Here is a 27790-nt window from a genome sequence, read left to right on the forward strand (position 1 = left end):
CTGTGGGCGCAGAGCCCTGGGAGCCATCCCGTCCCGCTGCACAGCCGGTCGGTCAGAGCGGCCGAGAGCCGACGGCCACCGGGAGCGGGTTTAAGCAGGACCCAGAAGGATGAGTCCCCAGCTCTGCATCCCCGCGCCGGCGGGTCCGGGCAACCGGGACGCCTGCTGTCACCTCCTGCCTGCATCTTGCCGTGGGCAGCCGCCCCGCGCACCCTCCCTGCCCCAGGTGGAGAACGTGTGCGGGGATGCAGGGAAGGAATTAACAAGCTTGCGGTGCGACAGGCTCATAAATTTCACTTTTTTTTTTTTTTTTTTTTTTTTTTTTGAGACTGTCAAACCTATTCCTGTCCCAGGGATGTAAGACAGCATTTTATTGCTGCCTGCTTGATGGTTGTTCCCTTCTCCTCTGCGGCTGTGATTTATCTCTGCACTTTGCGCTGATTGGATTAGAAGTTTAAATGCTAAGGGTGCATAACAATATATTTTTCTTATTAATATTAAAAAATCATTATTGGATTTTTTATAGTTCTGTTTTGAATTGAATCCCCTTGCTTGATTTATTCTCTCTCCCAGAGTAGAATTTAATGCTAATAGGAACAATCATTGCTTTGTTTTGAATCTTTGACTGTTTGGAAAACTTTCCCTGCAAAGGGAAATTACAGCATTATTAAGAGTCCATTAAAAGAGGGTTTGCCCATTCCTGGCTATTACCTGTGAGCTGGAGAGAAAACAAAAAAGCAAAGACAAAGAGTCTCTTTTGCAGGGCTTTCTGCTTACACCCTTCCCTAGGTGTGACGCAATTATTGTGCCAATTATAATAATCAGCTCTATTCTATCACAGGTATTAATTGCAGGTCCCGTCGGTTCGATTTCTTGCGGGACGCTGGGCGGTGAACGCGCGTGCATGGCGGCGGAGCACGACTCGCCCGCGCTCAGCCATGCGCGGGGGAAGGTGGAGGGCTTGGCTGCCCGCGGCGAGGGGCGATGGGGACCGCGGGGCTGCTCCGCTTCCCGCCGTTTTTTTAGGGCAGATATGAGAAGCACGATGGCAGCCCCCGGCTGATGCCTTTCGCAGCGTGTCGCCAGGGCTGTGGGTACCGAGCGGCGGACTGGAGGATGCTGGATGTCCTCCCGGCCATGTCCTTCAGTGCAGAGGCTGAGTGATGCCTCTGCCCGCGGATGGGGACCGGCCATCGCCCACCCAACGCCGTGCCAGCTCCGGCACCGCATCCTCACAGCTGTGAAAGCAGTGCCTTTGCTTTCGGGCACTGGGGATGCGCACGTGCCCCGTGGGTAGAGCAGAGGCAGCAGGCGGGTGGGAATGGGGCAGGGGCTGGGGGGGTGGTGGTGTGTGTGGGGGTGATGCCAGGCAGCTGGAGACGTGCCTGGGCTCCGCGCACGGCGCTGGGACGGGCGCAGCGGTGGCGGGGAGCCGTGCCAGGCTTGGCACGCAGCCGGCATGGTTGGCAAGGGGAGCACAGCCTGCCCGGGCACGGCTGGGACAGGCTTGGTCAGCTGCGGCCCTGAGGAGCCCCGAGGCTGAGCGGGGAGGTCGGGGTGTGGGGCGGCTGTTGGGGTGTGGGGCGGCTGCCCAGTGTCGGTGGGAGCAGCAGGAATGTCGGCCCATGGCACACAGGGTCCCGCGTCGGCAGGAACCTCCCTGCGGCACTGCACCGTGTCGGGCCACCCCTCTGCACCCCGAAACCAGCACCCTGCACTCTGTTCCCCAAACCCTGCAATCTGCACCCCAAAACCTGCATCCTGCACTCTGCTCCCCAAAGCCTGCATCCCACACCCCAAAACCTGCATTCCACACCCCCAAAACCTTCATCCCACACCCCAAAACCTGCACCCTGCGCTCTGATCCCCAAACCCTGCAATCTGCACCCCGAAACCAGCACCCTGCACTCTACTCCCCAAACCCTGCAATCTGCACCCCAAAACCTGCATCCCATACCCCAAAACCTGCACCCTGCGCTCTGCTCCCCAAACCTTGCAGTCTGCGCCCCAGAACCTTCTCCCTTCGTTGTGCTCCCCAAACTCTGCGTCCTGCACCCCACGCCCTGCATCCCAAACCCCGCACCCCCAGACCCCGCACCCCCAAACCCCTCACCCCACCTGCCCAGCCCCCCGCCCAGACATTGCTTATTTCAAACCTGTACACCTCCCCACCCCCCAGGCACCCTGTACCTTGAACGCCCCCCCCGCCCCGTGCACGCTGTACTCTGAACCCGCACACCCAGAAACCCACCTGTACTTGCTGGACACCCCATACCTGCACCCCACTGCCCTCCTACCCCCACCCAGCCCACCCCATACCTGCAGCTCATACCCCCCACCCTGCCCCCCCCTGCTAACTGGGAGCTGCTGGGGCTGGCAGGAGGTGCAGGCAGGGGGGGTGCGGGCAGGAGGTTGCCTTCACACTTGGCTGCTGGCCCTCTGCCCCCTGCCCCACGCATCGTGTCCTCGGTGAGGTCCGCACCTTGGAGTCACAGCGTGGGCGCTGCCGCCTGCCCTTTGGGGGGATTCCCAGTTAGCCCAGTGCACCCAGGGCACTGGGAAGCTCCGTTTTCCCGCGTCGCTGAATACGGGTGGTGATGCCCGTGAGCCCCGTCGTGCTCGGCTCTGCCTCCCCGTCCCCTCTGTGGGTTACGGGATATCACTGCAAAGCGCATCGGCTGGAGGGGACACCCCTTTTCCCCTCACACCCCATGGCACGCCAGCGCGAGCAGTTGGGCTGTGCACCCCCGTGGGTCTGGGGGTGCAGTGCCGTCCCTCGGGGACCATCTTCTGCTGTGATGGGTTCCCCAGCACATCCCACCTCCGGCCCATGCGGGTGTGATGGGCGTTAGGAGAGCGCTCCCCCTCACCCCTCTTTCCCACCCTGTGCTGCCAAACCGGCAAAATAGCTTTTTTTTTCCACCGCTGACAACGCTGTGGCAAACGCGCGCAGGGAAACGACAGCCCTCAGCGTAACGAGAACGTGCCCGACGGGTGCGCCAGACGCGGGGCTGAGGGGGGCTAACCCGGCCGTGCCGTGGGGTCTGGCTCGCCCCGGGGATGGGACGAGGGGGTGCTGCCTCAGAGCCCTCCGGACTGCGGGACGTGCCCCTCCTTGCACGTGGTGCCGGGAAGATGCTCGCTCAGAGGTGGTCCAACCACCTCCCCGCTACCACCGGGCCAGCGCTGTGGGGCACATGTGTGCCCCCCCGTTGCCCCGTGCTGGCGGGGGGCACCGGGCACAGCTCCGGCGGGGCCGCCAGTACCTGCACAGCATTCCCGGCTTCCACGCGGCGTATCCTTAGGTGTCCTCCCATGCACCGGGACCTTCTGGCCGAGGTTCCCTGCGCCCCGTTCATGGCCAGGCAGCGCTGAGATCCCGGCAGTAGGATTCGCTCACCATCCATGCGTAATTTTTGGCTGACCCCAATTGTTTTTCCTCCATCCCGGAGCCTGAGCGCTCCAGCCAAGGAGTGGCTGTATGGGATCGCTGCCTGCCAGGCCCCCGAGCCGGCTGCGAGGCTGCGGGGTTTATGGCAGTGGTGGCCCCGCTTTGGGCTCGCGTTGGTGGCTGTGGGGTTTTGAGGTGGGGGCCTGGTGTGGGGGGGGACAGGGGGTTACCCCCGGGTTGCGCAGTGGGGTCCTGGAAGGTACCTCTGTGCCGGTTCTGCCTGTCCCCAGGGGGACAGGGACACCTCTCTGTGCCCATGCGGGGCTCGGGGGGAGGGTGACCCCACTGCTGGGGTTTAGGGAGTGAGAAGGGGAGATGCGGGGTACCGTGCTGGGGCAGGACCAGGGTGCAGTGCCGGGAGATTCGGGGTACGGGACTGTGCAATGTGGGGGATGTGTGGGGCGCTTCAGCTGCCATGGGGCAGCAAGGGGAGACAGAGGCAGGGTGGGCAGTGCTGGCAGTGGGGCCGGCCTGGCTCCCCAAAGCTCCCAGTTTAACCAGCAAGGCACCCAGCTGCAGGGCTCTGGGGCAGGGGGGTCCTCAGTGTGGGGGGGGCAGGATGCCTGGGGTCCCCTCCTGCTTCACTGGGGCACCCCCATGGTGGCACAGCCCTAGGGAGATGGGGCTGGCGATGGCCTTGGTCCCCAGGACCCCTCTCCCTGCCCCACAGCCCTCTCCGCGGCACGAATCCTGCTCTTGCCCGCGGAGAGTGAGCAGAACCAGGGGGCTCCTATAATTATCGTCGCGCTCTGAATAATTCATAGCAGCGTTACTCCAACAAAGCCTCTCCCTGCCCCGCTCCTGGCCACGCTGCCTGGCAAGCGCCGGCTGGGGCTTTGGGGGTGCCGGGAATTGGGGAAAGGGGGGGGGGGCGCAGTGGGGTGGAACAGAGAGGGGGTCACCCGCCGCCAGGGGTTGGAGGGGCGGCGCGGGCAGGGGATTGAGGAGCGGGTTGGTGTGCGTGCCCCCGGTGAGCATCCTCATCCTCCCCCATGCTGCGTGCCTCGGTTTCCCCCTTGTCACGGTGCCAAGGATGCTGGGGTGGGCCGGACCGGCAGGCGGGGTGTTTCGCTGCCTGGCTTCAGGACAGCCCGGCTTTTAGGGGGATGTCTCCGCACAAGCACACAGCACCCCGATCCCTCCAGCCATTCCCTCAGGGCTGGATTTGCTCTGGATTAGAGGGAGGGAGGAGGGGGGGGAGGGGGGAACCCCATGCAGCCGGAGTCTGGCTGCGGGGCCGAGAGCAGCGAGGGGTTAAACGCAAGAAAGCCGGTGTGAAACTTTTTGGCTGGGGAGCTGCAGGCAGAAAGTGCATTTGTAGCCGCAAGTGGCCGCCTTGAAGACGATCCAGATCTGTCTGGGAGCCGTCTGCTGCTAAAACCCTTTGATCCACTTACTTCTCCCCGGGGAGCTCCGTGCAGCTCTGGTGCTAATGCCCCCGTGGCGACAGGGGCTTAGCTGCCAGACGGATGCAGGAAAGACCCCCCCCCCCCCCTCCCCCTGCCAGGGAGGGGAAAGAAAAGAGGGGGGTGGCAAAAGAAAAAAAGAAAGAAAAAAAAAGAAGGGCTTTTGGGACACAGGAGCGATGCCACCAGGCTTAATCCATGGGGTGCCGGGAGGTGGGAGCGGGTTTGGGTGTTCCCAGGCTGGGAGAGGGTGGAAGGGATGGAGGGAGCGGCGGTGGGTGATTGCTGTGATGCCCGGAGGGGTGTCAGGGGGGGGAGCGGAGGGGCTGTCACGGGGAGGGTTTGCATCGCTGGGGGGTCCCCAGGATTGCAGGGCTGGGGGCTCGCAGCCCCGTGGGCGACTGCCCCAGTGCAGGGCCACACGCACGGCTTGGCGTGAGGATGCTCGGCAGCCGGACCCGCCGGTGATTTTGGGGGTGATGAGAGCCTGGAGTGGCTCTGCTTAGGCGAGTGTGTCCCTTCTGTCCCCCCGCCAAGCCCCAGGAGCGGGGTGCACCCTGCGGGGGCCGGGGAGGCAGCGGTGGCACACGTGGCTGTAGGGATGCTCTTGGGGACATGGTTACGATTCATCGTCACCCTCTCCAGCCCCACAGCCTGGGTTTGTGGGGCAGGAGGACCGGCCTCTTGCCCAGCTGCGCCTGAGCATTTGGGGTTTATCCCAATGGATATTTGTACTCATTCCCAGCGTGCGCAGCACTGGGATCCCCGTGCTGGCCAAGCCAGTGGGCGTGGGGATGGCTGTTAGGGCCAGTGAAGGTTTGGGGCGCGGGGAGCTGGGTTTCAAGTCGGTTGGGCAATATTTGCTGGTGGGGAGGTTTTTTCCACAAAGGAAAAGCAAATTTGGGTCAACCGGCCAAGATAGCAAATTGGCTGAAAGGGGAAGGCAGGAAAACCGACGACGCTGGGCAGCGAGGAGCCAACTCCCGCGGGGTTAAACGACATATCGGCCGTTTTGGATCCTAGAGATTACTTTGCTTTTACTATAGGAAATGTTTAAAGACTGGGAAGCTGCAACGAACTGCTGTACTGGGCTTCAGATACACGTTTTCCAGTGGCGTCAGGACTTGAAGGATGCGCTCAGCTCTCCTGCGTGGGCAGCTCTGTGTCCTACCCTCCCCAGATCCCCGTTGCGGATGGGTTTCACCCCTGTGGCAGCGGAGACGAGTGCCCCTGGGTGGCCCCAGGTGTCCCAGGAGGGGAACAGTGCTGTCCAGCTGGGACAGCATCAGCGTGGGGAGCGATGGGGCTGGAACGGTGCTGAGCTCTGCGAGGGGGAGATGTTCGCAGTGTACCCTGCGCCCCACGTAACACACAGGGGCGAGTTATGGGTGGACCCGTTAACCGCGAGCTGCAAGTCCGTGCACGGAGCAGGATGAGGCCGTGGGCAGGAGAAGGGGCACAGCATCCTCCTCCCTCCGGGGCGGCGGTGGTTGGGAGCTGGTGCTCTGGCGGGGACCCGATGCTGCCTGCGGTTTCGGAGATGCTGGGCTGCCCTGCCAGCAGGATGGCATCGCCTCTGCCGCTGCCAACAGCCCCGGCCGTGCTCGCGGGGAAGGAAAAAGCCATCAAGGCGGCGATGGAGCTGTGGGAGAGGCCAGGGGACAGTCATGGCCAAGGACGGTCATGGCCGGGTCCGGAGGGCGCGCGGAGGGGCCGAAGGGGTGGGATGGAGGTGTGAAGGGAGGCGAGCGGGGAGCGAACAAAAGCTGCATTGAGTGACAGCGCGGAGCCGCCAGCGGAGCAGGAGCCCGGCCAGGAAAAACAGGGCCTGGAGCGGGGAGCACATCGTGTCCCTGGCTGGGGCTGCCGGGGCCCTCGGTACATTCTGTAGCGGAGGAAGCTGGCGTGGGGACGGGCTGGCTCGCCGGCTGCTGCCGCGCAGCTGACCCCGGCGGGGAGAGGTGTGGGGGGCTCATTTGTGTAATGAGCCCTGCTGAGACCGGCCGGACCCCCCTCTCCCACTCGCTTGCTGATGAGGGGGGGGTATCGGGGGCTCCTCCGTTCTGGGTCAGTGCAGGGGGAGGAGGCGATGGGGTTGTGGTGGGGGGGGTGGGGGGTGGGATGGGGGGACGGGAGCCGGCTTGCAGACAGCGAGCGGGCGCCGTGCCCAGGAATTCGAGGATGGTTTGCAGGCTGCGCTGCCCAGGCAGCAGCGTCTAATTCAATTAAAGCTCAGTGTCACGAAGCCGGGAGGCCGGCAGCGCGTGGGAGCCGGGGTGGGGGCCCCCGCGGGGAAGGCGGCCGTCTGAAGGGCTGCCAGGTCCCCTGGGAAACAGCCGGGACGTCACCGGGCTGGGGGTGTCCCGTTCTCACCCCCCCCTCCTACCCCCTCAAACCCACCAAATCTGCTGGGAGAGCTGGCACGCCGGGCGCGGGGTTGTAGCCAGGCTGGCACCACTGGCAGATGCCCATAGCCCAGCGACCCCATGGAGCTGCTGGAGGTGTCACCCCCAATTAGGAGCTACCCCAGCTGCTTGGAGCCCTCAGGATGAGCTTCCCGGTGACGGGATTCGGGAGCAGCTGCCTTCCTGCTCCCCATCGCTTCCATGCCTCCTCCCTGTGCCCCAGCATCCCCCGTCCCCCGTCCCGGCACTCCACCCCAGCTCTGCTCTGTCCCCATCCCTTCACTCCCCCAGGAAAAACCTAAAATTAACGACCAGGTTGGGGTTCCAGCCCCTGCGGTTCAGGCGCAGGGCTTTGTCTCTCTGCAGTCCAGGGCTGATCTGTTCCTGGGGCACCGGTTCCTCCTGCCTCTTTTTTTTTTGATATTTTGTGACACCCCCCCACCCCCACCCCTCCATTTGAACACCTTTTTTTGGTGGCTTTATTTGCGAGTGGCAGATTCCTCAAACTGAAAGAAGACCCCTCTGGCAGCGTGGACCCAAGGAGGGTCCGGGCACCACGAGCGCCTGAGCCGGGCAGCCCATGGCATCGCTGCCGGTTTGCGGGCAGGGCGGGTTTTCAGGATCTCTTGCTCCGGAGAGACTCATAAGCACTAAAAACCAGCCCTGAGGATGCTGCATGGCCTCACCCGGAGCATCTCCACCCGCTTCCCGGTTCTGCTGGCTGGAGGGGACCCGGTCCCCTCGCAGCGCCCATCGCTCGGGGTCCGAGTGGCCCCCCGGGGCTGTGGCAGCGCTGAGGTGGATCCTCCCTCGAGCGGCACCGGGAGCGGCTGCTCCAAAAGGCTCCGGCTGATGTAATTTTTACCATTACAGGTAAAACTGCTACACCTCGAGTGGCTGAGCTCCTCTGAGACGGGCAGGAGGGGGATTGTTGTGTTCCTGTTGCTTTGCAGCATCCTCCAGGGAACCCCCGCTGCCTCCCCGGCTGCGGCTGCCTCCTGCTTGGGCTGTGTGCGGTGCCGAATTCATTTTCGGAGCCGTGCTGGGGGGAGCAGAGGCCGCACGGTGCATTTACCCCCCCACCACCCCTCCAAGCAGCTCCTGTTGTGGCTCCACTGACTTGCTACCTCGGGTCCTGCTGGTTTTATTCCGGGTTTGGAAGCATCCCTGCAGCTCACTGCCTGCCCATCACCGACAGCCAGTGTGTGTGGAAGCGCAGCCCAGAGACCACCGTGATGGGCTGCGGCTTTCCTGCCACCATGTGTGATCAAATAGGGCTGGGAGAAGGAGGGAGGGGGGGGGGTACACCCCCTGCTTGGGGTGACGGTGCATCCCCGGTGGGAGCAAACAGCTGAGATTTAAAACCGGGGAAGTTTGGGGCATCGGAGGAAATCTTGGGGCATCCCTTGGTGCTTCTGAGCCTTTGGGGGGAAAAGCAGAGACTGCGATTAATCCAAAGGCAACCCGAGAGTGCTGCTGGGGGGGGCTGCTCCCCCTGCCCGCGCTGGGATGGCTGCCGGCCCCCTGGCAGCCCCCCCCCCCCCCCCCCCCCCCCGAAGGATGGGCTGATGCTGGGGAGCTGCAGGCGGGGGAGTGCGTCCCCGGGCACCGCTGTGGGGGGACAGAGCCACCGGGCAGCGGGGGGCGGGAGAGGGGGGGACAGGCAGCAAAGCGCTCGCAGGGGGCCAGGGCACAGCGGCTCCTCTCTCCCTGCTGCCACCAGCCCAGCAGAGCAGCCCCAGGCAGGTAACAATGTCCCCAAAGGGGAAAGTCACCCTGCCAGTGGCCCGGGGTGGGGGGTGGCAAGGTGGGGGCCCACCCCATTGCCCGCCCTCAGGGCACATTCCCGTCCGGCACGAGGCAGGGACCCCCTTGCAGGAGGAGCAGACAGACGGAGCTGGGGTACATTGCTGCCCCCCCCCCCCCAACTTGGCCACCCTCCCTTACCTGCGGGATGTCGCCAGCCGTTTCCCTGGCAACGGCGATGGCATCCCGAACACCTCGGGCAGAGTTTCCCTGCCTCCCCTGCGATGTCATCCGCCGTTTCCCGGGTAACCCAGCATCCCGGAGCCGGCTCTGGCAGGTAGAGGAGGACCTCAGCCCACCCACCGCCTTCTGCTGTCCCCAGCTGTTGACCACCCAAAAGCAGAGCACCGGTGGAAGGGCCGTGCCTGTGCGGTGGCCTTGGGTGGCTGTGGCCGAGCGGTGGGGACAGGCTAGCAGGTCCCAGGGTTGTTTCCAGACCCAAGGATGGGAAGATAAGGCAAGCGGCCGGTCACGCGCAGAGCCCAGTTCGTGGTCTGCTCCCTGAAGGTGCCTTGAGGGTCTGCCTGGTGTTGGGGAGCGCAGTGAATGGGCAGCGTGGGGGTGGGAGGAGAGGCATGGCTTGGGGACACGGTGCCCACCCTGTGTCCCACTCCATCCCTGCACAAAGGGCTGGGGACTATGGCTGAGCTCGTGGGGAGCCGACGTTCCCAAGGGGAGAAAAGCCAATGGAGGTTGGAGAGCATCCAGGACAACTGTTAATTCCCTTTCCTGGTCACCTTCGAGCAACTGATCTTGGCAGGAGGTGGTAACCTCCAGGAGGGCACTGGTGAGGCGTGCAGAGCACCCCACTCTGTGCTGGTCCTGGGGCTGTTTTCCTCCCCAGGCGATGCCCTTCATGCCCTGAGCGTGTCCTGGGGTGAACGCACTGAGCAGAAAGTGTCCTGGCAGCTGGCATTGCCCCCCCCTTCCTGGCCTATGAACAGCTTTGCTGCTCGTCCCCAACACCTTTGCTCCATCCCATCCCCAGTGGCAAATCCCTCTGTTCCCCATGCGCGTCTCCGAGAGACCCCAAACCCTGCTGACCCCCGCTGCGGCAGGGTGAAGCGCTGGGAGGTGGGGAGCCTCCTCGGGACGGTGGCAGCCCCAGGTGCTTTCTCCACCAGTGGATCAGGAGCCTGGAAATTCCCTTGCTGATGCAGCAGTCCTCAGCGCTGCGGGGTCCCGGCCAGGCACCGAGGCTGGGGTGGAGGGGAGGATTGTATTTGGATGAAATCAGAGCCTGCTGTGTGGTGGTCGCCAGGATTTCCCTGTGGATGCTGTGTCCTGTCTCGTGCGCTGCGGCCGGGGAGGTGAGCATGGGCAGGGGCTGTCTGTTGGGTTTTTTTTTTGGGGGGGGGGGGCATGGCCCTGCTGGCAGCCAGCCCCTCTCCTGCGTGACCCCCGCTTTGGGTGCATCGCCTCGAGCAGGGGACGGCTCCAGCAGCGCTATTCTGCCGAGCCCCCGAGGCAGGGGGATGTCCCAAGGCGGGGGTCCCCCCTTTCCAAACCCACCAGTGGGGCTGTGCTGACAACCGGCCCCGCATGGTGCAAAGCACAGTGGTATAACCCCACGTGCGCGAGCAAGTGTGTCGGTGTGGGGTGACACCAGGAGTCCGTAGCTTGCCCGGTGACTTACTCAGCCACGGTGGCACAAATTGCAGGGAGGGCTGTGCACAGAATCACAGGATCGCAGACTGGCAGGGGTTGGAAGGGACCTTCAGAGATCATCCAGTGCCACCCCCTGCCAGGGCAGGGGCACCTCCAGCAGTGGCACAGGACACGTCCAGGCGGGTTTGGAATGGCTCCAGAGGGGGAGACTCCCCCCCCTCTCTGGGCAGCTGTGCCAGTGCTCTGCCGCCCCCACAGGAGAGAAGTTTTTCCTCATGTTCAGATGGAATTTCCTGTGTTCCGGTTTGTGCCCATTGCCCCTTGTCCTGTCACTGGGCACCACTGGAAGGAGTCTGGCCCCATCCCCTTGCCACCCGCCCTTTAGATATTGATGAGCATTGATGAGACCCCCTCTCAGCCTTCTCTTCTCCAGGTTGAACAGCCCCCGGGCTCTCAGCCTTTCCTCACCAGAGAGATGCTCCCATCTCCTGAGCATCTTCGTAGCCACCTCTGGACTCTCTGCAGCAGTTCCCTGTCTTTCTTGACCCGGGGAGCCCCGAACTGGACACAGTGCTCCAGATGTGGTCTCCCCAAGGCAGAGTAGAGGGGGAGGATGACCTCCCTTGACCTGCTGGCCATGGTCCTTTTAATGCCCCCCGGGAGACCATTGACCTTCTTGGCCACCAGGGCACATTGCTGGCTCATAGGCATCCTGTTGTCCCCCAGGACTCCCCGGTCCCTCTCTGCAGAGCTGCTCTCCAGCAGCTCAACCCCTAATCCGTACCGGTGCGGGAAGCCCGGTGACCCGAAAAGGACCCGGCGGCTGCCTGGAGGCTGCTGGGTGCTGGTGGTGCACCCCAAAAGTGAGGAGCACCAGTGTGTGGGGGACTCCCACCCCCTCAGGGTTTCACCGAGCCCTGCAGTGAGGGGCACAAGCCCCCCACGCTCACTGGGGCAATGGAGGGGGGCAGCTGACGTGCGTGGGGGAGGCCTCCCCTCCTCCCTGCGCCATGAGTAAGCGCGGGCTTGGCGAGACCCTGGCGGCGAGGAGCTGCGGGGGCGACACGGGGTGGGGGGGCCCCCCCCTACTTAGCAGGTGCAGAGCAAGCTGCTGCCGGTGGGGTCAGCTGAGTCACAGCGCAGCCGGCGTGCGTGTCGGGGTGCGTGCCTGTGCGCGCTGGCGTGGGGGGTGTGGGGCACGGGGGGGGGGTGGGTGGGTGGGTGCTGGTGATGGGGGGGCTGTGGGATGGGGTGCATTGGGGGTGAGCGGGGAGGTGTGGGCTGTGGCTGGGGGTGCATATGGTGGGGGGGTGGGTGCGTGTTGTGCCCCTACGTGTGTGACGGGGAGAGGTGTGTGACACCTCGCTGCAGGCGGGTGACAGCCCGGGCAGGGCTCAGGCTCCTCCAGCCCTGGTGGCGGCTCTTCCCCCCCTTCCTGTGCGGAGATGGAGCTTTTTTCCATCTTCCCTCCGAGAGCGTGTTTGCTTTTGGCTCCTGTGCAGCATCAAATGGGGGTTGGTGGCCCCCAGGAAGCGCCCCGGCTGCCCCCACGGCGCACTGCTATGGGTGCTCCTCGGGGCTAAGTGGGGCAGAGCAGGGATGGACCCCCCATCCCTCGTCTCCTCCAGAACCCTCTCCTGCCCACGAGCCACCCCCAGCTGCGAGCCCCTCGCCCCACGCTCTGTGCCATTGATCCCGGATCCCTAAAAGCATCCCCCTGGGGGAGACCCATAGGGCGCCATCACCCCCCCAAGCATCGCCGTGGGTCCTGCAAGCTGTGAGAAGGGACGGGACACGATGTCTGGGGAGGGCTGTGGTGGCCTTGGGGCTCCAGGACACAGCGGGGGCAGAGCTGTCTCCTGGAGCAATGATGGCGGAGCAGCTCTGCCAGCGACTCCCTCTGCCGCAGCCCCCTCTGTGCCTCAGTTTCCCTTGACCGCAGGTGGTCCAGGGCTGGGTGGGTGAGGGCAGCATCCCTCCTCTGTGCCGCTGATGGGGCTGGAGCTGTAGAAACATCCCTGGGGCCCTACGGTGACCTTGCTCTGCTTGCGTGACTTGGGTTCTCCGAGCGTGTGCTGGAGGGGGTGGGGGGCTTCAAGATGCCATAAGCATGTGATGCGAGATGCTCAGGGCAAGGGGGCTGCGACTGATCCTCCCCCCATCCCCCCGGTGTGTCGCCGTCTCTCCCGACAGTGTCTGTGTGGGGCTGGGGACTGTGCGGCAGAGCCCCGGGCACAAACCGAGAGACTTTTTGGCTGCCGGAGTGACATGAGAGGCACGGCCCTGCTGGGAGCTCTCGTTCTGGCGCGTCTCGCCGCGGGCTCCGCGTGTGTGTGCGTGAGTGCGAGCACACGGTGCGGGCGGGCAGCCCTGCCTCCCTGCCTGCGTGGGACGCGCAGGCAGCAATTCGCCTGCTGTTGTCACCAGCGCCCGCCTGACCTGGGGGACAGGGCTGCTTTCCAGGGGAGGTGCTTGATGTCCCTCGGGTCCCCGCAGCAGAGGGTACCACACTCAGTGGCATCTCAGCTGTGCCGGCATCTCCCGGTTCTCTTTCCCTTGGCGGGGGGACGTGGTACGTGGATCAGGACCTGGTGCTTTTGGGCTTGCCTGGGCCAGGAGGGACATCAGCGTGAGGCCGTTGCCCACTGTGCTTCCGGCTCTGCAGGGACATGGCGACAGCTGTGACAGCATCTCATGCCACTGCCTCCCTGTCCCCATCCCCGGAGGATGCTGGCACCCAGCATGCTGCGTTCGCCCCTGCCCAGCGGGTGACCACGGGGGTCTCTGCTTCCCGCAGTGACCGGTTCCTGCATGTCCCGGGTGGGGGACATGAGGCTTTGTGCCCTCCGTGTCCTGTGCACACACAGAAAAAAAGAAGTTGGAAGTGGGAAGAAGGGAGTTGTGCAGGTTTGGGAGGGTTTTGGTGCTGCGGCACGTGCCGGCGGGGGGTGCTCTGGCTTGAAGGGGCTGTTGTGGGGACAGTGGGCACTGGTGGAGGTGACAGGGCTGGACTCGGCCCGGATGGTGCCGGGGGATGCACCATCTCACACGGCTGAACGAGGAGGGGTGGCAGGAGCCGGCCCATGGCTGGAGTCGCTGTGGGCTGGCGTGCAGAGCAGTGTCCTGCAAGAGGGACAGTGTCCTGCAGGAGGGAGAGCAGCCTGGGGACAGCAGGGATAGCGCAGGAGCCTGCCAGGATGGGTGCCATGGGCTTGACCAGAGCAGTGGGACCCGGCGCTGCCGTTGGCTGGAAACTGCTCTTTATTGTCACAGACATTTTTTAAATAGTGCTTCTTGCAACATTTCTGCGCCGTCCAGCCCATCCCCGTGACAAACATTTTCTCCTCTCACCCAAAGGCATTGCAGGACTACACCCTCTCCTGCCCCACCTTTGGGGCCTAAAACCTGCAAACTAATACAAATAGTTGTTTTCTTGAACAACCGGGATTTTTTTTTTATTGCAAAAGAACTCTTCCGTGAAACCTCTTTCAGCCAAGAGCATTTGGAGGCAGGGATGCCCCCGCTCTCCTGGCAACCCTTCTGGTCCCCAGCCGCCTCGGGGCTCCCGAGCCTCTGCCAGCTGAGCTCTCCGGACGTGCTGGTTGAAATCTCTGCAGCTATTTTGGAAGAAAAAAGGCACCTTTTCGTGCATGGCCGCAACCAGCCCTCCCCATCTCCAAGGGCTGCCCTGAGATGCATCTGCCCAGGGTTTGCTGCCTTGGCCAGGGAGTTCGCAGGGCACGGGATGCCCGTCCCCGCTCCAAGAGCCAACACAAACCTGCTGGGGACCTGGGTGGGACACAGCGTCTCAGGAGGGGTTGGCTTTGCTCCACGGGGGCCCCTTGAAAGACCCATGGCTGGAGCTGGAGGTCACAGAGGGACCTGATGCTCCTCCGAGCACTCCCATGGTGCTGGTCCCCAGGGCTGGTGTGGGGCCTTGGGGCAGGCGGGGAGCGCCTGGGGCACAGCGACTCCCTGGAGGGACACGTGTGTGGCCCGGTGCGTGGCCCCGTGCCCAGCGTTCCATGCTTTTTTGGGTGCAGTCCAGCTCTGATGTAAATCACGGGGCTGAAAAGCAGGGCAGCCTCGACTGAACAGACCGGAGGGAGGACGGGGTTGGATGCAAAACCCTCCAGGGTTTGGGGTTTCTGCTGCTGCGCGGGTGAGCGTGGTGCTGCGCGTGGTCGGTGCATTGGGGCAGGACAGCACGGGTGATGCGTGGCTGGGACCCGCGTCTCTCCCGGTTGGCCGAGTGACCCAGAGGTGGGGTTTCGTGGCACCCCACAAGATGGGTGTCTCCCATGGGTGTCCGAGCATCATGTAAAGCGGGATGGTGCAGGCTGAGCCCCGCTGCTCCCTCCTCTTCCTCCTGTGGGCTGCAGGCGATGGAGAGGAGGCGGGTTGTTTCTCTCTCCCGGGATCAGCCAGCTCCTCTGTCTGGTGGGGTTTGAACCCCCTACGGGGGCTCAGCATCCTGCTTGGGGTGCCATCTGCATCCCTTGTGGGTGCTGGGTGTCCCCGGGGTCTCTCATCGTGGTTTGATCCGCCTTGCCTTCGGATCCAGAGCGGCTCTTATTTGTTCTGGGTGTACTCAGTGCGGGTAACAGGGAGAGCTGCCTGCGGGTGCCGGGGCACACCGTGTCCCCAGCCAGCCACAGCCCCGGTACCGGGCAGCGGGGGGGGAACAACCAGCGGGGAGTTAAAACGGTACCCGAGGAAAAGGGAGTGCGGCTGCTTTAATTATTTGGCTGCGGTGAGAACTTGGTGTGGAGGAAATTGAACCCAGGGGAAAAAATACTGTAATTTCATGCAAAAATTACATGGCAGCTCCGAGTGATTTACTGCAGCTATTTTGGTGGCCAACTCTGGGGTGTAATTAGAGTATTACTGGATAAGTGGCTGATGGTGGAGAGGGTCTTTCCATGGCGTCTCACCTGGTTCTGTGTGTTGGAGAGGGGTCCGGGCAGGCTGGGACTGGGGTGCTGGGAGGGGGTGTGTTTTGTCCCCAAAGGCAGAGGGACTTGATGTCTCTCGGCTGGATGTAGGCACCTGGCAGAGCATCCCCGGTTCTGCCAGCACCTCGCATCACACCAGCACCCCGGGGAACCTGACTCTGTGGTGGCTTGTGCCGGGGGGGGGACACACACACGGCCAAGCTGTGTGGGTCGCTCGGGGAAGGGGGTACGTGGGCTCAGCCTCACAGGGGATCTGTGCTGGGGACATTTCTCAGCACGTGGCTGGGTGCCACGTCATTTTCTGGGGAGCCGGGAGAGGATGTGGTTTCCAGCTGTGTCGGGGTGCTGTGAACTGGGATGCTGGGGCTGGCTGGGCGCTGTGCTGGACCTGGGGGGGGCAGGTGGGTGCTGCTTGGGGCTCTCGTAGGGCGCTGCAAAGGGGGCAGAGCCCGACCCCATGGTCTCTCTGTGTGCAGCAATCCCCTGCTGCCGCAGCCCCCCCAGCCCGTCCTCAGCAACACCGTGGGGCTGGGCACGCGTAGGACCAGCAGCAGGGTCTGGCACAGATGCCCTCAGCAGCGCCGTGCCCGGCAGCGCCGCGAGGTCCCCCTTGCCATCTGGCCAGGGCAGGTGGCCCAGCAGCCGCAGGCGAGCAAGCGGCCGTGCCAGGGCCAGCCGGCTCGGAGACGTACGACACACGGCCACAGCTCGTCTTGTCCATAACCCCCCTTCCCAGCACCCCGCCAAGTCCCCCCCCTTCCCTCTTTTGGCATGGTATTACAGGGCAGGGATGCGGGAGGCGTGTGGGGCTGGAGGCAGGCAGGGCAGGCAGGAGGTAGGCAGGAGATCCGGGCTGTCCCCTGCCTCCTGCCAGCCCCGGCACTGGCACAGCTCCGCAGCCTGCAGGCAGGGAGCCTGTAGCCAGGGGGTTGTGTGTTGTGGAGCCCATCACCTTGGCATCAGGGCACGCTGCAGCACTGGCCCAACTCTGCCCGGGGTGGTGCCTCCCGCTGGCACCCGGTGCCCAGGCGAGTGTCTGGCACCCCACTGCGGCATCACTGCGCCCGCGCAACTCCTGCCTGCTCGCAGGGTGCTGGGAAAGGCTGGGCTCCCCCGAAACATCCCTCGCTGAGCTCAGCCCCGGGCTCTGCACCCCAAAAGTGCAGCCCGTGCCTTTAGCAAGGGGGACTGCGGGGACAGTGACACCGTATCGGGGCCAGGCCACCGCCTAAACCCCCCGGCTCCCGCAGGAGGGTCCCCAAGCTCCCCAGCCCTGCCTGCTCTCTGCCCGCTCTCTGCCCGCTCTCTGCCCGCTGCCCCGGGAGGCGAGCACGCCCGCTCGTTATCCGCAGCTGCCCCGGTGTGATCTAATGAGCCCTTTGGGGAGCGTGTGGGGTGGGCCAGGCGGTGCTGGGGGGATCCACGGAGACAGCGGTTCTGCCGGGGATGCAGAGGGATTACTGCATTACACATCACCCCTGGGGCTGCTCCTCTACCCCCGTGGCCCTGCTGGTGCCATCGGCAAAGCCCAGTAGCTCCGGGGATGGATGGTGCTGGTTGGGAAGGCAGCATGGTCTTCTCAGGGTGATGGTGGGATAGGGCTTGGGACAGACACCATGGAGTGAAGGGACCTTTTCCCTGCCAGCCACACCGGGGACCGGTGTTTCTGTCCTTCCCTGTCCTGAACCAGCCTGGAAGGGCCATGGCTGGAGGAGGAGGAGGTGTCACCAGCAAAGTCACCATGGGTTTTGGGGCCCAAGAGAAGCCTGAGGCTTTGGCCAAGGGAGGAGCAAAGCGGAGCAGGGAGTGTCTTTGAGCAGGCTGTGGGAACTGGATTTATCATCCCAGCACTGAAAACACCTGATGCCAGTCCTAATGCTGTCCCCCTCTTCCCCTAAGCTGGAGGGACCTGTGCCCTGAGCCACCTCACTGGGACCCGGTGGCCGAGCTGGCGTGAGCCCCACTGGCCATAGTGGGAAGTAGGGAAGGTGCTGGTGCTGTGTTTCTCCCCTCTGGGCAGCGAACGGCAGCGGGGAACGGCTGTCCCACAGGGGGTGGGCGCTGCGGGTGCTCCCCGGGGCTCTCAGCAGGGGGGACGGGGAGAAAGCAGGACGCGCCGGGGCAGGGAGGATGCTCCTGGTTTTGAAGGGGACATGGAGTGATGGCAGCTGGCGAAAATAAACCGGCTGCCATGGCAACGGCAACACTCCCATTGCAGAACTTGGTAGCAACCAGCTGTTTGGCAGCAGCGGTAACCAGGGCCGGGAGAGGGATGCTCAGCCGCGCCGGCCACCTCTGCTGTGGTGGCACCCCTGCCACCACTGGGGTGGTTCCAGCCTGGGCATAAGGATGTGGCCGACCTGTCCTCCACCAGCTCTGGTCTGGCTGGGAGGTGTACAGGGGGTCCATCCCACTGCGCAGCCCCAGCGTGCAGAAAGGGCTGGACCAAGCACCCACCTGTGGGGTAGCACCCACCCGTGGGGTGGCACCCGCTTGGGGCTCTCTGGTGTGTTCCCGCGCCAAGCCGGGGTGCATAGGGGCTGCGGAGCGGGGATGCCCTGGTGAGCATCCCCCGCTGAGGGCTGCGGAGTGAGCGCTGGGCATGGGGGGGGCGCTGGCCGGTGGAGATAGAGGGGGGGGGCGGCCTGGGGAGTGGTGTGTGGTTTGATTTGCGTCAGTCGCTTCTCCGGTGGGTTTGGGAATCGCTTGCCGAGCTCGCGGTCCGGAGGGGGAGGGAGGCACCGAGCCAACTGCGACACACAAACTCGGCTGCCAAGTCCGCAGGGGCGGTGAGGGGGAGCGCTGTGCCGGGGCGTACAGCCCGGGCTGCTCCCAGGGGGGGCTCAGACCCACTGTGAGCCACGGGGGACACGGCAAAGGTGGGCCAGGACCGGCATAGGGCCACGTAGGGTGCCACCTTCGCCCTGGAGACCCATCCAGCACCCATCTCTGTCCTGAAACCTGTCCCAGAGCCTGGGCAGCCCCAGCCAGGCTCCTCTGGCTTTGGGGGCTTGGGATGGGGCTGGTGAGTCCTGGCCGTAGTTTGAGGTCACGATGGTGGTTTCCACCTGGACTTTGTCTTTTAGGAGAGGTTTTTCTTGTGCATGGCCATCACCCGGACCCGGGGGATGGCAGAGGGATGTTCTGGGCAAACATCTGCTCCGGGCTGGCACAGCCTGGCCGCACAGTGCGGGTTCCCAGCTCTGCTCCTACACTCCAGAGCACGGGGCTTGCCCGGAGCCACCTTGTGCCCCATGGCATCGTGGATCTGTGGGGCAAGGCAAGACTGGCCCCCCCCGCCTGCTCCCCGCCAGGCTCTGCCCCGGGGGACATCACAGAGAGAGGCTGTGCAGGGAGGGGGGCTGCAGCACGGGGTCCCCTGTAAGCCCCAGCTGCCCCTCTCCCCCGCTCCAGCGCACGCCTAGGGGGTGATTAGCGGTTCCTAATGAGATGTTGGCTGGGCTTCGTGCCGGCCGTGATGCGTGAGGAGGCGGGAGACGCTCTGGCCCGGCCATGCTGAACAGCCTTCAGGCTCCTTGCGTGTCAGCCACCTGCGACGGAGGGTCTGGGACGGACACGGCCCGTCACGCCTCTAATGGGCATTTGGTTCAATTAGCAGCATGTCAGCCCGGCTCTGCTCAGGCGACGCACTGACCCGAATACGCTCGCCTCCGCTCGGCAGCCGCCGGCGAGACCCCCACGGCGGGGAGGCGGGTGCCCTCCCTCTGCCCCCACCGTGCCCTTCCCGGGGGCACCGGGCAGCCCGTGCGCTCCCCCCTGCCTAGCTCTAGCAGCGGTGCCCCAGGGAAGGACATGCTGGTGGGGGGGGGGGACAGTCCCCGACCCCCAAGGGGGGGTGTCAGACAGGACCAGGGCACCAGCTGGGGTGTGGGGTGTCCGTGACAGTGAGGGACTGAGGGGAGGTGTTTGTGGGGCATTGCAGGGGGGGCGGGTGTAGGATGCTACAGGGTGCCGCAGAGATAGGGCTGTGGGACGCTACGGGGCACGGCGTGGGGTGCTGTGGGGTGTTGCAGGGAGCTGGTTGTGCGGCAGCTGCATGGCTGCCTGGGGGCAGGAGGGGATGGTGGAAGGGAGTGCTATGGGGCAGCGCAGGGGGATGCTATGGGGCAGTGCAGAGCACAGGCGGCAGTTTCGGAGCAGAGTTGATCCCACACGCATGGCAGCTGCTCCAGACTGCCTCCCCGAGCCCTGCTCCGGGGGCTGCTCCCTCCTGGCAAATTGGTGTGTGCCACCCCATCCCCGGGGGCATCGGGGAGATCACCGGGGCCGCTCACAGCAGAGAGGGCTGTTGGGGATTCACAGCCCTCCCAAGCTGGTGTGCTGCTGGTGCCAGGCTGCGTCCCATCCTTGGGATCTCGGTGCAAAGCCATAGGAACCGCATCATGCGTGAGGTTGGACTTCGAGCCGCCCGTCTGCCCTCGCCCCGGCTTTCTCCTCCGTGCCGCTTCCCCCCACCTGGAGCCCATGCACGGAGGGCTGCTGTGGGGTGGGGTGATGTGCTCGGGAGCTGATGGGCGTTCTCATCCCTACATCAGGCATGGAACTGGGGTCTGGCTGCTGTCAGCATGGACTGTCCATCCCGGCTGCGGGAGGTGCTGCGAGCATCTGGGGCGCTTGGCATCCCTCTGGCGTGCGGGGCGTGCTGCCGCGGCGTGCCAGCTGCCATCTGCGCGCCAGGCAAGCGTGGGCCGTGCTCAGGATGCGGCGCTTCGGTGCCAGGGCTGGTGGGCTGCGCACAGCCACCAGCCGCTTGGGGCAGGACGGAGGGGATGGGCCCACGCTGGGGCAGCGGGTGGCACAGTGACGCCAATGGCGGGGAGTAAGGCTGGCCATCCCCAGGGAATGGTGGTGCCAGGAGGCCACGGTGATGGCCACCCTTCACTTAGGTGCTGGTGCCCACAGGCAGTGCCATTTCTTGGACGATTACGACATCTTTGGGGGTGTCACCGGTGGCAGTCCCAGGCCACCGCCACCCCTGCACAGCATCCTCTGGGATGAGGCACCACCGGGGCTGTCAGCAGCCTCTGCCCCCCGGAATATTTCCTCCAACGCTGGCGATTTTTATGTGTGAGGAGTAAATAAGCATCAATTAACCCCTGGAGCCATCCTCTCGCTGCCAGAGAGCAGCCGGCAGAGCGCTCGTTAGTGGCCCTGTCGCTGCTTCCTCCTGTTAACCAGCGCGCCAATCTCCGCCAGGTAACGGGCTCATTAGCTGGATGGACCAGCAGCCCGGACAGATGGACGGACCCCGACACACCCTGGCGGCGGGGCTGGGGCTCACTGGGAGCGTGCAAGACTCTGCTGCCATTGGGAGGGGTAGGGTGCGCAGGGAGGAGGCTGGGGTTTGGGGGTTTTGCTCCGAACCCCCCCGGGGTGAGGTGGGGTGACAGCCGAGGGACAGTGACAGGGACAGCAGGTGGGTGCAGGGGATGTGGCAGGGCCCCCTCATTTGCTCCCCTGAGCTCTGGTCCACAGCAGGGCTTGTGCAATCCTGCTCTCACTTGAACCGCACTTGTTTCCCCCATCCTGTGCTCTCCCCGGGGCATGCAGGGGGGTGTCCAGCCCCTGCTTTGCACCCCGAGACCAGTGGGCACCCCAAGGCTGGAGAAAAGACCCCCAGGACACGCGGCGGGGGTGCTGCTGGCAGTGGGATCGCCAAGGCGCTTGGGATCCTGCAAAGGGCACCTTTGTGCCTGGCATCGGTGCCCATCTCGGGGGTCCGCCGCCACCCGCCACCGTGCTGGGCACAGCCGTGCCAGACAGCGCCTGCCCGGTCCAAAGGACACTGGGATGCTCCCAGCGCGGCAGCAGCAGCAGCAGCAGCAGCAGCAGCATCGCTGCCAGATGCAAATTGATAGTCAAGTCACTCATCCAAACAATGGGGTCCGGCTAATCCTTTTACAATGGGACTAATTGCTAATCAGACCGATTTCACACTGGCTGTTCCCCTGACAATGAGGCTGCGTGGAGAAGGGCTCCTGGGGGGGGGGTGAGGAGGCTCCGTGGGTGCCCACAGCTCCCACCACCCTCCTCATCCCTGTGCCAGGCCCTGCAGCGGGGCCAGCCCCCTGGCAGACAGGCACCGGGATGGTACCGAGGTCTTCCAGATTGGCAAAGCCTCCAGCAGGCGGTGGCCGGGGGCTGGCACGGGCTCCAGCCTCATCCTGCCTTGGTGCCAACCAGGGCTGAGCAGGGCTTGGGTCCACCAGCAACACCTGGCAGCCCCCGGTGCCACCTCCAGCCCTTGCCTTTGCATCCCCTGCCCCTTTCCAGAGCTACGGGGGCGAGGGCTGGTCCCTGAAACGGTGGATGTCACCCCTTGGATGTGTGCTGGGGACCGATGCTCCTCGCCCTGCGCCATTTGGGTACCACGGGGCTGCGGTGCCACGTAGGGCCACAGTGCTGTGAGGGTCTCTCTGCTTTGGTGAGGGGCCTGAGCGTGTTGAACAGGGCAGGGGCGACACGGGGGCAGATGGGGATGGGGAGGGGGATACAGCAAGGGTACAGGGCACGGGCAGCCCTGCAAAGGTGCAGGTTGCTGCAAGAAGTGGTGCAGGGCAGAGAGGGGCAGAGCAGTGTCGGAGGCATCGTGGAGTCCCTGGGACTGGCATCAGCCTTTGCCTGCTCCCCCTGGACCCTGCCAAAATCTGCCAGACCCTGGTGCCGGGCAACTGCCGCCAGGGAGGTTTTGCCAGCCCCGATGTCCCCTTGCACGTCACCGCATGGCCAGGAGCTGAGCCCCACATTTTGGGCCACGCAATGATGCGCTGCTCCCTGCCAGCCCGGATGAGGCTGTGGGATGCTGGGGGGCCGGTGGGGGCTGGTGGGGCGGTGGTGGGTGAAGCAGGTCCCTGCCTGCCTGGTGTTAATAAGCTCCCGGCCCGCCCCCGCGCAGCCCCCTGCCCTGCGCCGCGCACCCTGAGCCACGGCCAGCCGAGCGCATCGGGGTGCTAATGAGGAGAGAGCTGGTCTTGCCGCGCCTGGCGCTTAATTGCTGCTGCCTTTTGGCTCTTAATGAAGCTCCGCTGCAGAAGAGGCAGCAGCCTCCCCTCCCCTCCTCTCCCTCCGGCAGCCTGACCCCACCAGCCCAGTCCCCTGCCCCACACCAGCCTGGCCCCGGGTCCATGGGTGGCACTGGGTGCCCTGCGCTGGAGCCACCAAGCGGGAGGGAGCAGTGGAGGAGGAGGTTAGCACCGTGCTGAATGTCACCCCTGTCCAGCCATGGCATTCCCGAACCCTCCAAACACCGGCCCCTCTCTCTGTGCTGGGCACGGCAGCGCAGTCCCAGCCGCGTGGCATCTCCTGCATCCTGGGCTGAGCACTGGCAGAGAGGGACCCCCTATATAAGGGGGCTCAGCAGCAGCTGGGCATCACCCCAGCAAGCCCTGCCGGGGCATCCCCAGCCCCCCGCGGTGATGTGCGTGGGTGCAAGGTGGCCCCACGGGGCTGAACTGGCTGGTGGCTCGGGCTCTGCAAATGCGGTGGTGGCCACGTGCCCTGTCCCCTGCCACTTGCTCGGCAGCTTGGTCGCATGGAGGGGAGCTTGGGTCACCCCGTGGGTAAAGGGAGAGGTGTTTGGGGGATCAGGGAGAGCTCTGCCAGGCGGGCTGGCCCAGGGCTTGGCTTGCTCTGGCGGAAGGTGATGAGCAGCGGCATGGGCAGCCGCCGCCATGTGTCCCAGCCTGTTCCATGACCTGTGCCAGCCATGGCCTGTCCCCTCGCCGGCTGTGCACGGGGCCGTGCAGGAAGGGGTTAACAGCTAGCCCATACCTGCAGTTGCATTTTAAAGATGTGAAATTAAAGCCCGTAATTTATTCTCCCCACACACGAAGGAGCAATTAGTTCTAAACACGGCTTAATCAGTCAGCGCGAGATTGATTTCTGTAGACTTGGATTTGGTGGCTGCTGGCGAGGAGCCAGCCTGGGAGCAATCTCCAAATAAATGAAGTGCAGAGAAGTAAGCCATTACATAATATGATAGATGAGGCTGGAGCTCACTCGCCTCTTCATTAGTATTCCACTGTACGCTGGCAACAGCGCCAAAACTTTCTCCTCGGCACCTTGGTTTCTTCCCCCCTCCCGGTCCCCCTGCGGCTGGGCAGGGTCAGGAGGAGCTGCTGCCCACCTTCAGCTGCCCCTGCCCGGCCCCGAGCCCGTGGGCAGTGCTGGAGGGGTCTCTATGCCGTGGACTGATGCTCTCCCCTGGGCTCCGCGTCTTGCCCTTCCTCTGTGCAGCCTGGGGAAACTGTGCTGGAGTGGTGTCCCGTGAGCTGCAGAAGATCAGCAGCAAGAGGCAGATGTCCTCACCCCTGCTCTTCCCTTGGCCAGACCTTTGAAGGCATAGAATCATAGAATGGTTTAGAGTTGGAAAGGACCTTGGAGATCATCCAGTTCCACCCCCCTGCCATAGGCAGGGACACCTCCCACTAGACCAGGTTGCCCAAGGCTGCGTCCAGCCTGGCCTTGAACACCTTCAGGGATGGGGCCTCAACAACCTCTCTGGGCAACCTCTTCCAGCGTCTTACCACCCTCAAAGTGAAAAATGTTTTCCTAATGTTTAATCTAAACCTGCCCTCTTCCAGTGTTAAACCATTCCCCCTCGTCCCATCACTCCCCTCCCTGATCAAGAGTCCCTCCCCAGCTCTCCTGGAGCCCCTTTAGAGACTGGAAGGGACTCTAAGGTCTCCCCGGAGCCTTCTCTTCTCCAGGCTGAACACCCCCAACTTTTTCAGCGTCTCCTCATAGGAGAGGTGCTCCAGCCCTTGGATCATCCTCGTGGCTCTCCTCTGGACATGCTCCAGCAGGTCCATGTCCTTCTTATGTTGGGGACCCCAGAGCTAGATGCAGTACTCCAGGTGGGGTCTCACCAGGGTCATCAGTGGCATCTGCCAGTGGCATCTCCCCAGGGTCACCCTAGCCTGTCTCCCCGTGGGGCACTGGCAGTTAGGGGTGCTCGCGTTGGGACTGGTGCAAGCTCCATCCCTCCTCCTGCCTTCCACGAGGGCATCCCTGCTCCGGCAGGCAAGCTGCTCAGCGCCGCAGCAGCAAGAGCCAGAGGAGCGGAGCGGAGCTCTCAGGAGGAAACCTCCTTGAGCTGCTGGACGTGGACGCAGGGAGCCAGGAGTGTCTGGGAAGAAAGCAGTCCCCAACCAGCCCTTGTCTGGTCAATGGGGGTTGTATTTGGGTTTGTGAGCCCCCTGTGCTCTGGTACCTTGGCAGGGTGCATGCCTTCCGTCCCTGCCACCGGACTCAGCCCGCAGGCACGCCGGGAAGCGCAGCCACTCCTCCCGGGTCCCCGGCCCTGCTGGCAGAGGGTGATAAGCATTTTGGGGACAAGATCTCTCTTACGTGGTGCTGACACATTGCTTTGGGCCGTGGTGGTGCTGACGCACACTGCGCAACATGTGCTTCTCCCTCCCCGGGAATGAGGGAGGAGGGGAGCACGTTGCAGAACGATGCCGGGCAGGGAAGGTGGGTTTGGAGACAGCTCCAGAGGGTTGGTAGCCTGTGGTGTGTGGGCAAAGGGGGTCCCTCTGCCCATGGAGCTGGTGGGGTGTCTGGTGGTGGGGAGAGCAAGCTGGGATCTCTGCAGAGGTGCGTGTGGGCACGGCTGTGCTGGGAGCATCCTGGTAAGCTCCGCTTGGAGTGTGGGTGGCCAGGGCTGGGAGGGACGGAGAAGACCTGGCCCTGTGCACGGTCCTCACTCTCACTCTGCTCTGGTTGCCTCCTTGCCTTGTCCCTTCCCAGGCTCCAGCCAGGGAAGAAGAGTCCCCCGAGACCTGGTCCCGCCTGGTGCAGGGCCAGTGCCGGTGCCTGGGGCACGTGCTAAAGACACACTCTCTGTCATGACGGTAATTGCGCTAACGATAGACAGCCGATAGATGCAGCAAAGGGCCGTGACCCATGGGCTCCTGGAGGGGAAATGCCCAGCAGTGCTGTGGGAGAGACCCACCAGCTGAGCCCTCTGAGCCCTGACCCCTCTGGCATCCCCCGTCCCAGGGGATGCAGCCCAGGTCACCCATGATGTCCCATGTACCGCCCCAGCCTTACAGTCATCCCCCTCCCGCCTGGGGTGCTGGTGCCGCTGCTGACCACACCCTCTGTCCTTGCTGTCTCTGCAGAACTCCATCCGGCACAACCTCTCCTTACACACCCGCTTCATCCGCGTGCAGAACGAGGGCACCGGCAAGAGCTCCTGGTGGATGCTGAACCCCGAGGGTGGCAAGACAGGGAAGACGCCCCGCCGGCGGGCGGTCTCGATGGACAACAACAGCAAGTTCCTGCGGATCAAGGGGAAGGCCAGCAAGAAGAAGCAGCTGCAGGTGACGCAGGAGCGCGGGGAGGACAGCCCTTCCTCCCAGCAAGCCAAGTGGTCGGAGAGCCCCGCGTCCCACGCCAGCGATGAGTATGACGCCTGGGCGGACTTCAGGACGCGGGCCAACTCCACGGCCAGCACGCTGAGTGGGCGTCTCTCACCCATCATGTCCAACCACGAGCCCGATGAGCTGGAGGAGGATGACGGTACCCCCTCCTCTCCACTGATGTACCCCAGCCCCTCCAGCACCATGTCTCCTTCCCTCAACGCCCGCTGCTCTGTGGAGCTGCCCCGGCTGACCGACCTGACTGGCACCATCAGCCTGAACGAGAGCCTCGGGGAGAGCATGCTGGAGGACCTGCAGGACGGCTACACCATGAGCCCTTCGCAGCAGCTCCCCCCGGCCGCCCTGCGGCAGCGCAGCTCCAGTTTCACCTTCAACTCCAAGTGCTCCACCATGGGGGCTGCCACCAACACCTACTGCGGGACTATCTACAGCCAGCCGGCCATGAGCCTCATGCGCCGCCTACCCATGCAGACCATCCAGGAGAACAAGCAAGCCACCTTCTCGCCCGTCAGCTCCTACAGGAACGCCTCGCTGCAGGACCTGCTCTCCTCCATCTCCTATGCGCACAAGGAGAGCATGGTCCCAGGGGACCTGCCCCTGCCGCAGGCCAGCCCCATGGTGCCGGCCCGTGGCCACAGACACAACCCGCTGCTGTGCGGGAGCGGGGAGCAGGGTTTGTCCTCCTACCCGTCCCACTCGGGCTCTCTCATGAAGAGCAATGCTTTGTACCACCCGTCACCAGCCGGTCACCACCCTGCGGTCAACACCAGTGCCTTAGCTAATCCTGTCAGCCTTATGAGCTTGCCCAGTGACACGTGCAGCATGACAGCCATGCCGCACCACGGGCATCTGCATTCCTACGCTAATAACCAAGGGGCACACATGAGCTTGCTGGATTCGCTGCAGGGCCCCTACCCGGGGGCTGTCCACCCCCCCGTGTTGGGCCAAGACAGGTTCCCAGCAGACCTGGACCTGGACATGTTCAACGGGAGCCTGGAGTGCGACGTGGAGTCCATCATCCTGAATGACTTTATGGACAGCGATGAGATGGACTTCAACTTCGACTCGGCTCTCCCGCCGCAGAACGGGCTCAACGTGCCCGCGCTGCCTGGGGGTCCGCAGCCCACGAACCAGAGCTGGGTGCCCGGGTGATGCCCGCCCCGGGCAGGGGGGGCTCACCACCAAGAAGCCACGAGGGGAACATTGAGACTAACTTTTTTTTTTTCCTTTCTCTTCTGCCTTTGTTTGTTAAGATGGGCTAGAGCCATCGGTCTGAGCTTGAGGTCGACCACAAAACACAAACCGTAGGGTCAAATATTGAGATGGGGTAGGGCCCCCAGCCCCCAGCCCACACGTGTGCCCAATCTGCTGGGTCCTCCTGTGAGCATCCTCCGGAGGATGCCGGGCAGGCGGGCGGGAGAGGCAGCCGGAGCCAGGATGGTCAGGGGGAGAAAGCAGGAAGGGAAAGCCTTTCCAGATGGTCCCAGTGCCCCGCTGCAATGGTGCCCGTTTGATTTGTCCATGGGCTGGTGACAGAGCAGTGACGGCTGGTGGTGTGGGAACCCCCTGCATAGGCACCCCTCCCTGGAAAGGGACCCTTTCCTCTGAGCCACGGTGGAAAATGAGTCCTCTGAGTAGAAGTGTCAGGAGCAGGCACCCTGCCCCAGGGCAAGGAGGGGCTTGTCACCCTTAAATCCTGGTGGAGATCTGAGCTCTGCCAAGCCCACAGGCCCAGGCCACCTCCACCACGTGGCTC

At 64.1% G+C, this 27790-nt stretch overlaps 1 protein-coding gene across 1 annotated transcript in view; it reads left to right on the forward strand.

Moving 5' to 3' along the window:
- Positions 1 to 27316, forward strand: part of FOXO6 (forkhead box O6) — a gene marked incomplete at its 5' end in the record, with an annotated part of 37384 nt that extends 10068 nt beyond the window's left edge. The window contains one exon of the mRNA XM_082494190.1: positions 25774 to 27316. Coding sequence (XP_082350316.1) covers positions 25774 to 27186 — 1413 coding nt within the window. The 3' untranslated portion in view covers positions 27187 to 27316. The remainder of the gene's footprint in view (positions 1 to 25773) is intronic.
- Positions 27317 to 27790: the final 474 nt, after the last annotated feature.

This window comes from Vanellus vanellus (assembly GCF_965231255.1).
Source record: "Vanellus vanellus genome assembly, chromosome: 22".
Taxonomy (NCBI): domain Eukaryota; kingdom Metazoa; phylum Chordata; class Aves; order Charadriiformes; family Charadriidae; genus Vanellus; species Vanellus vanellus.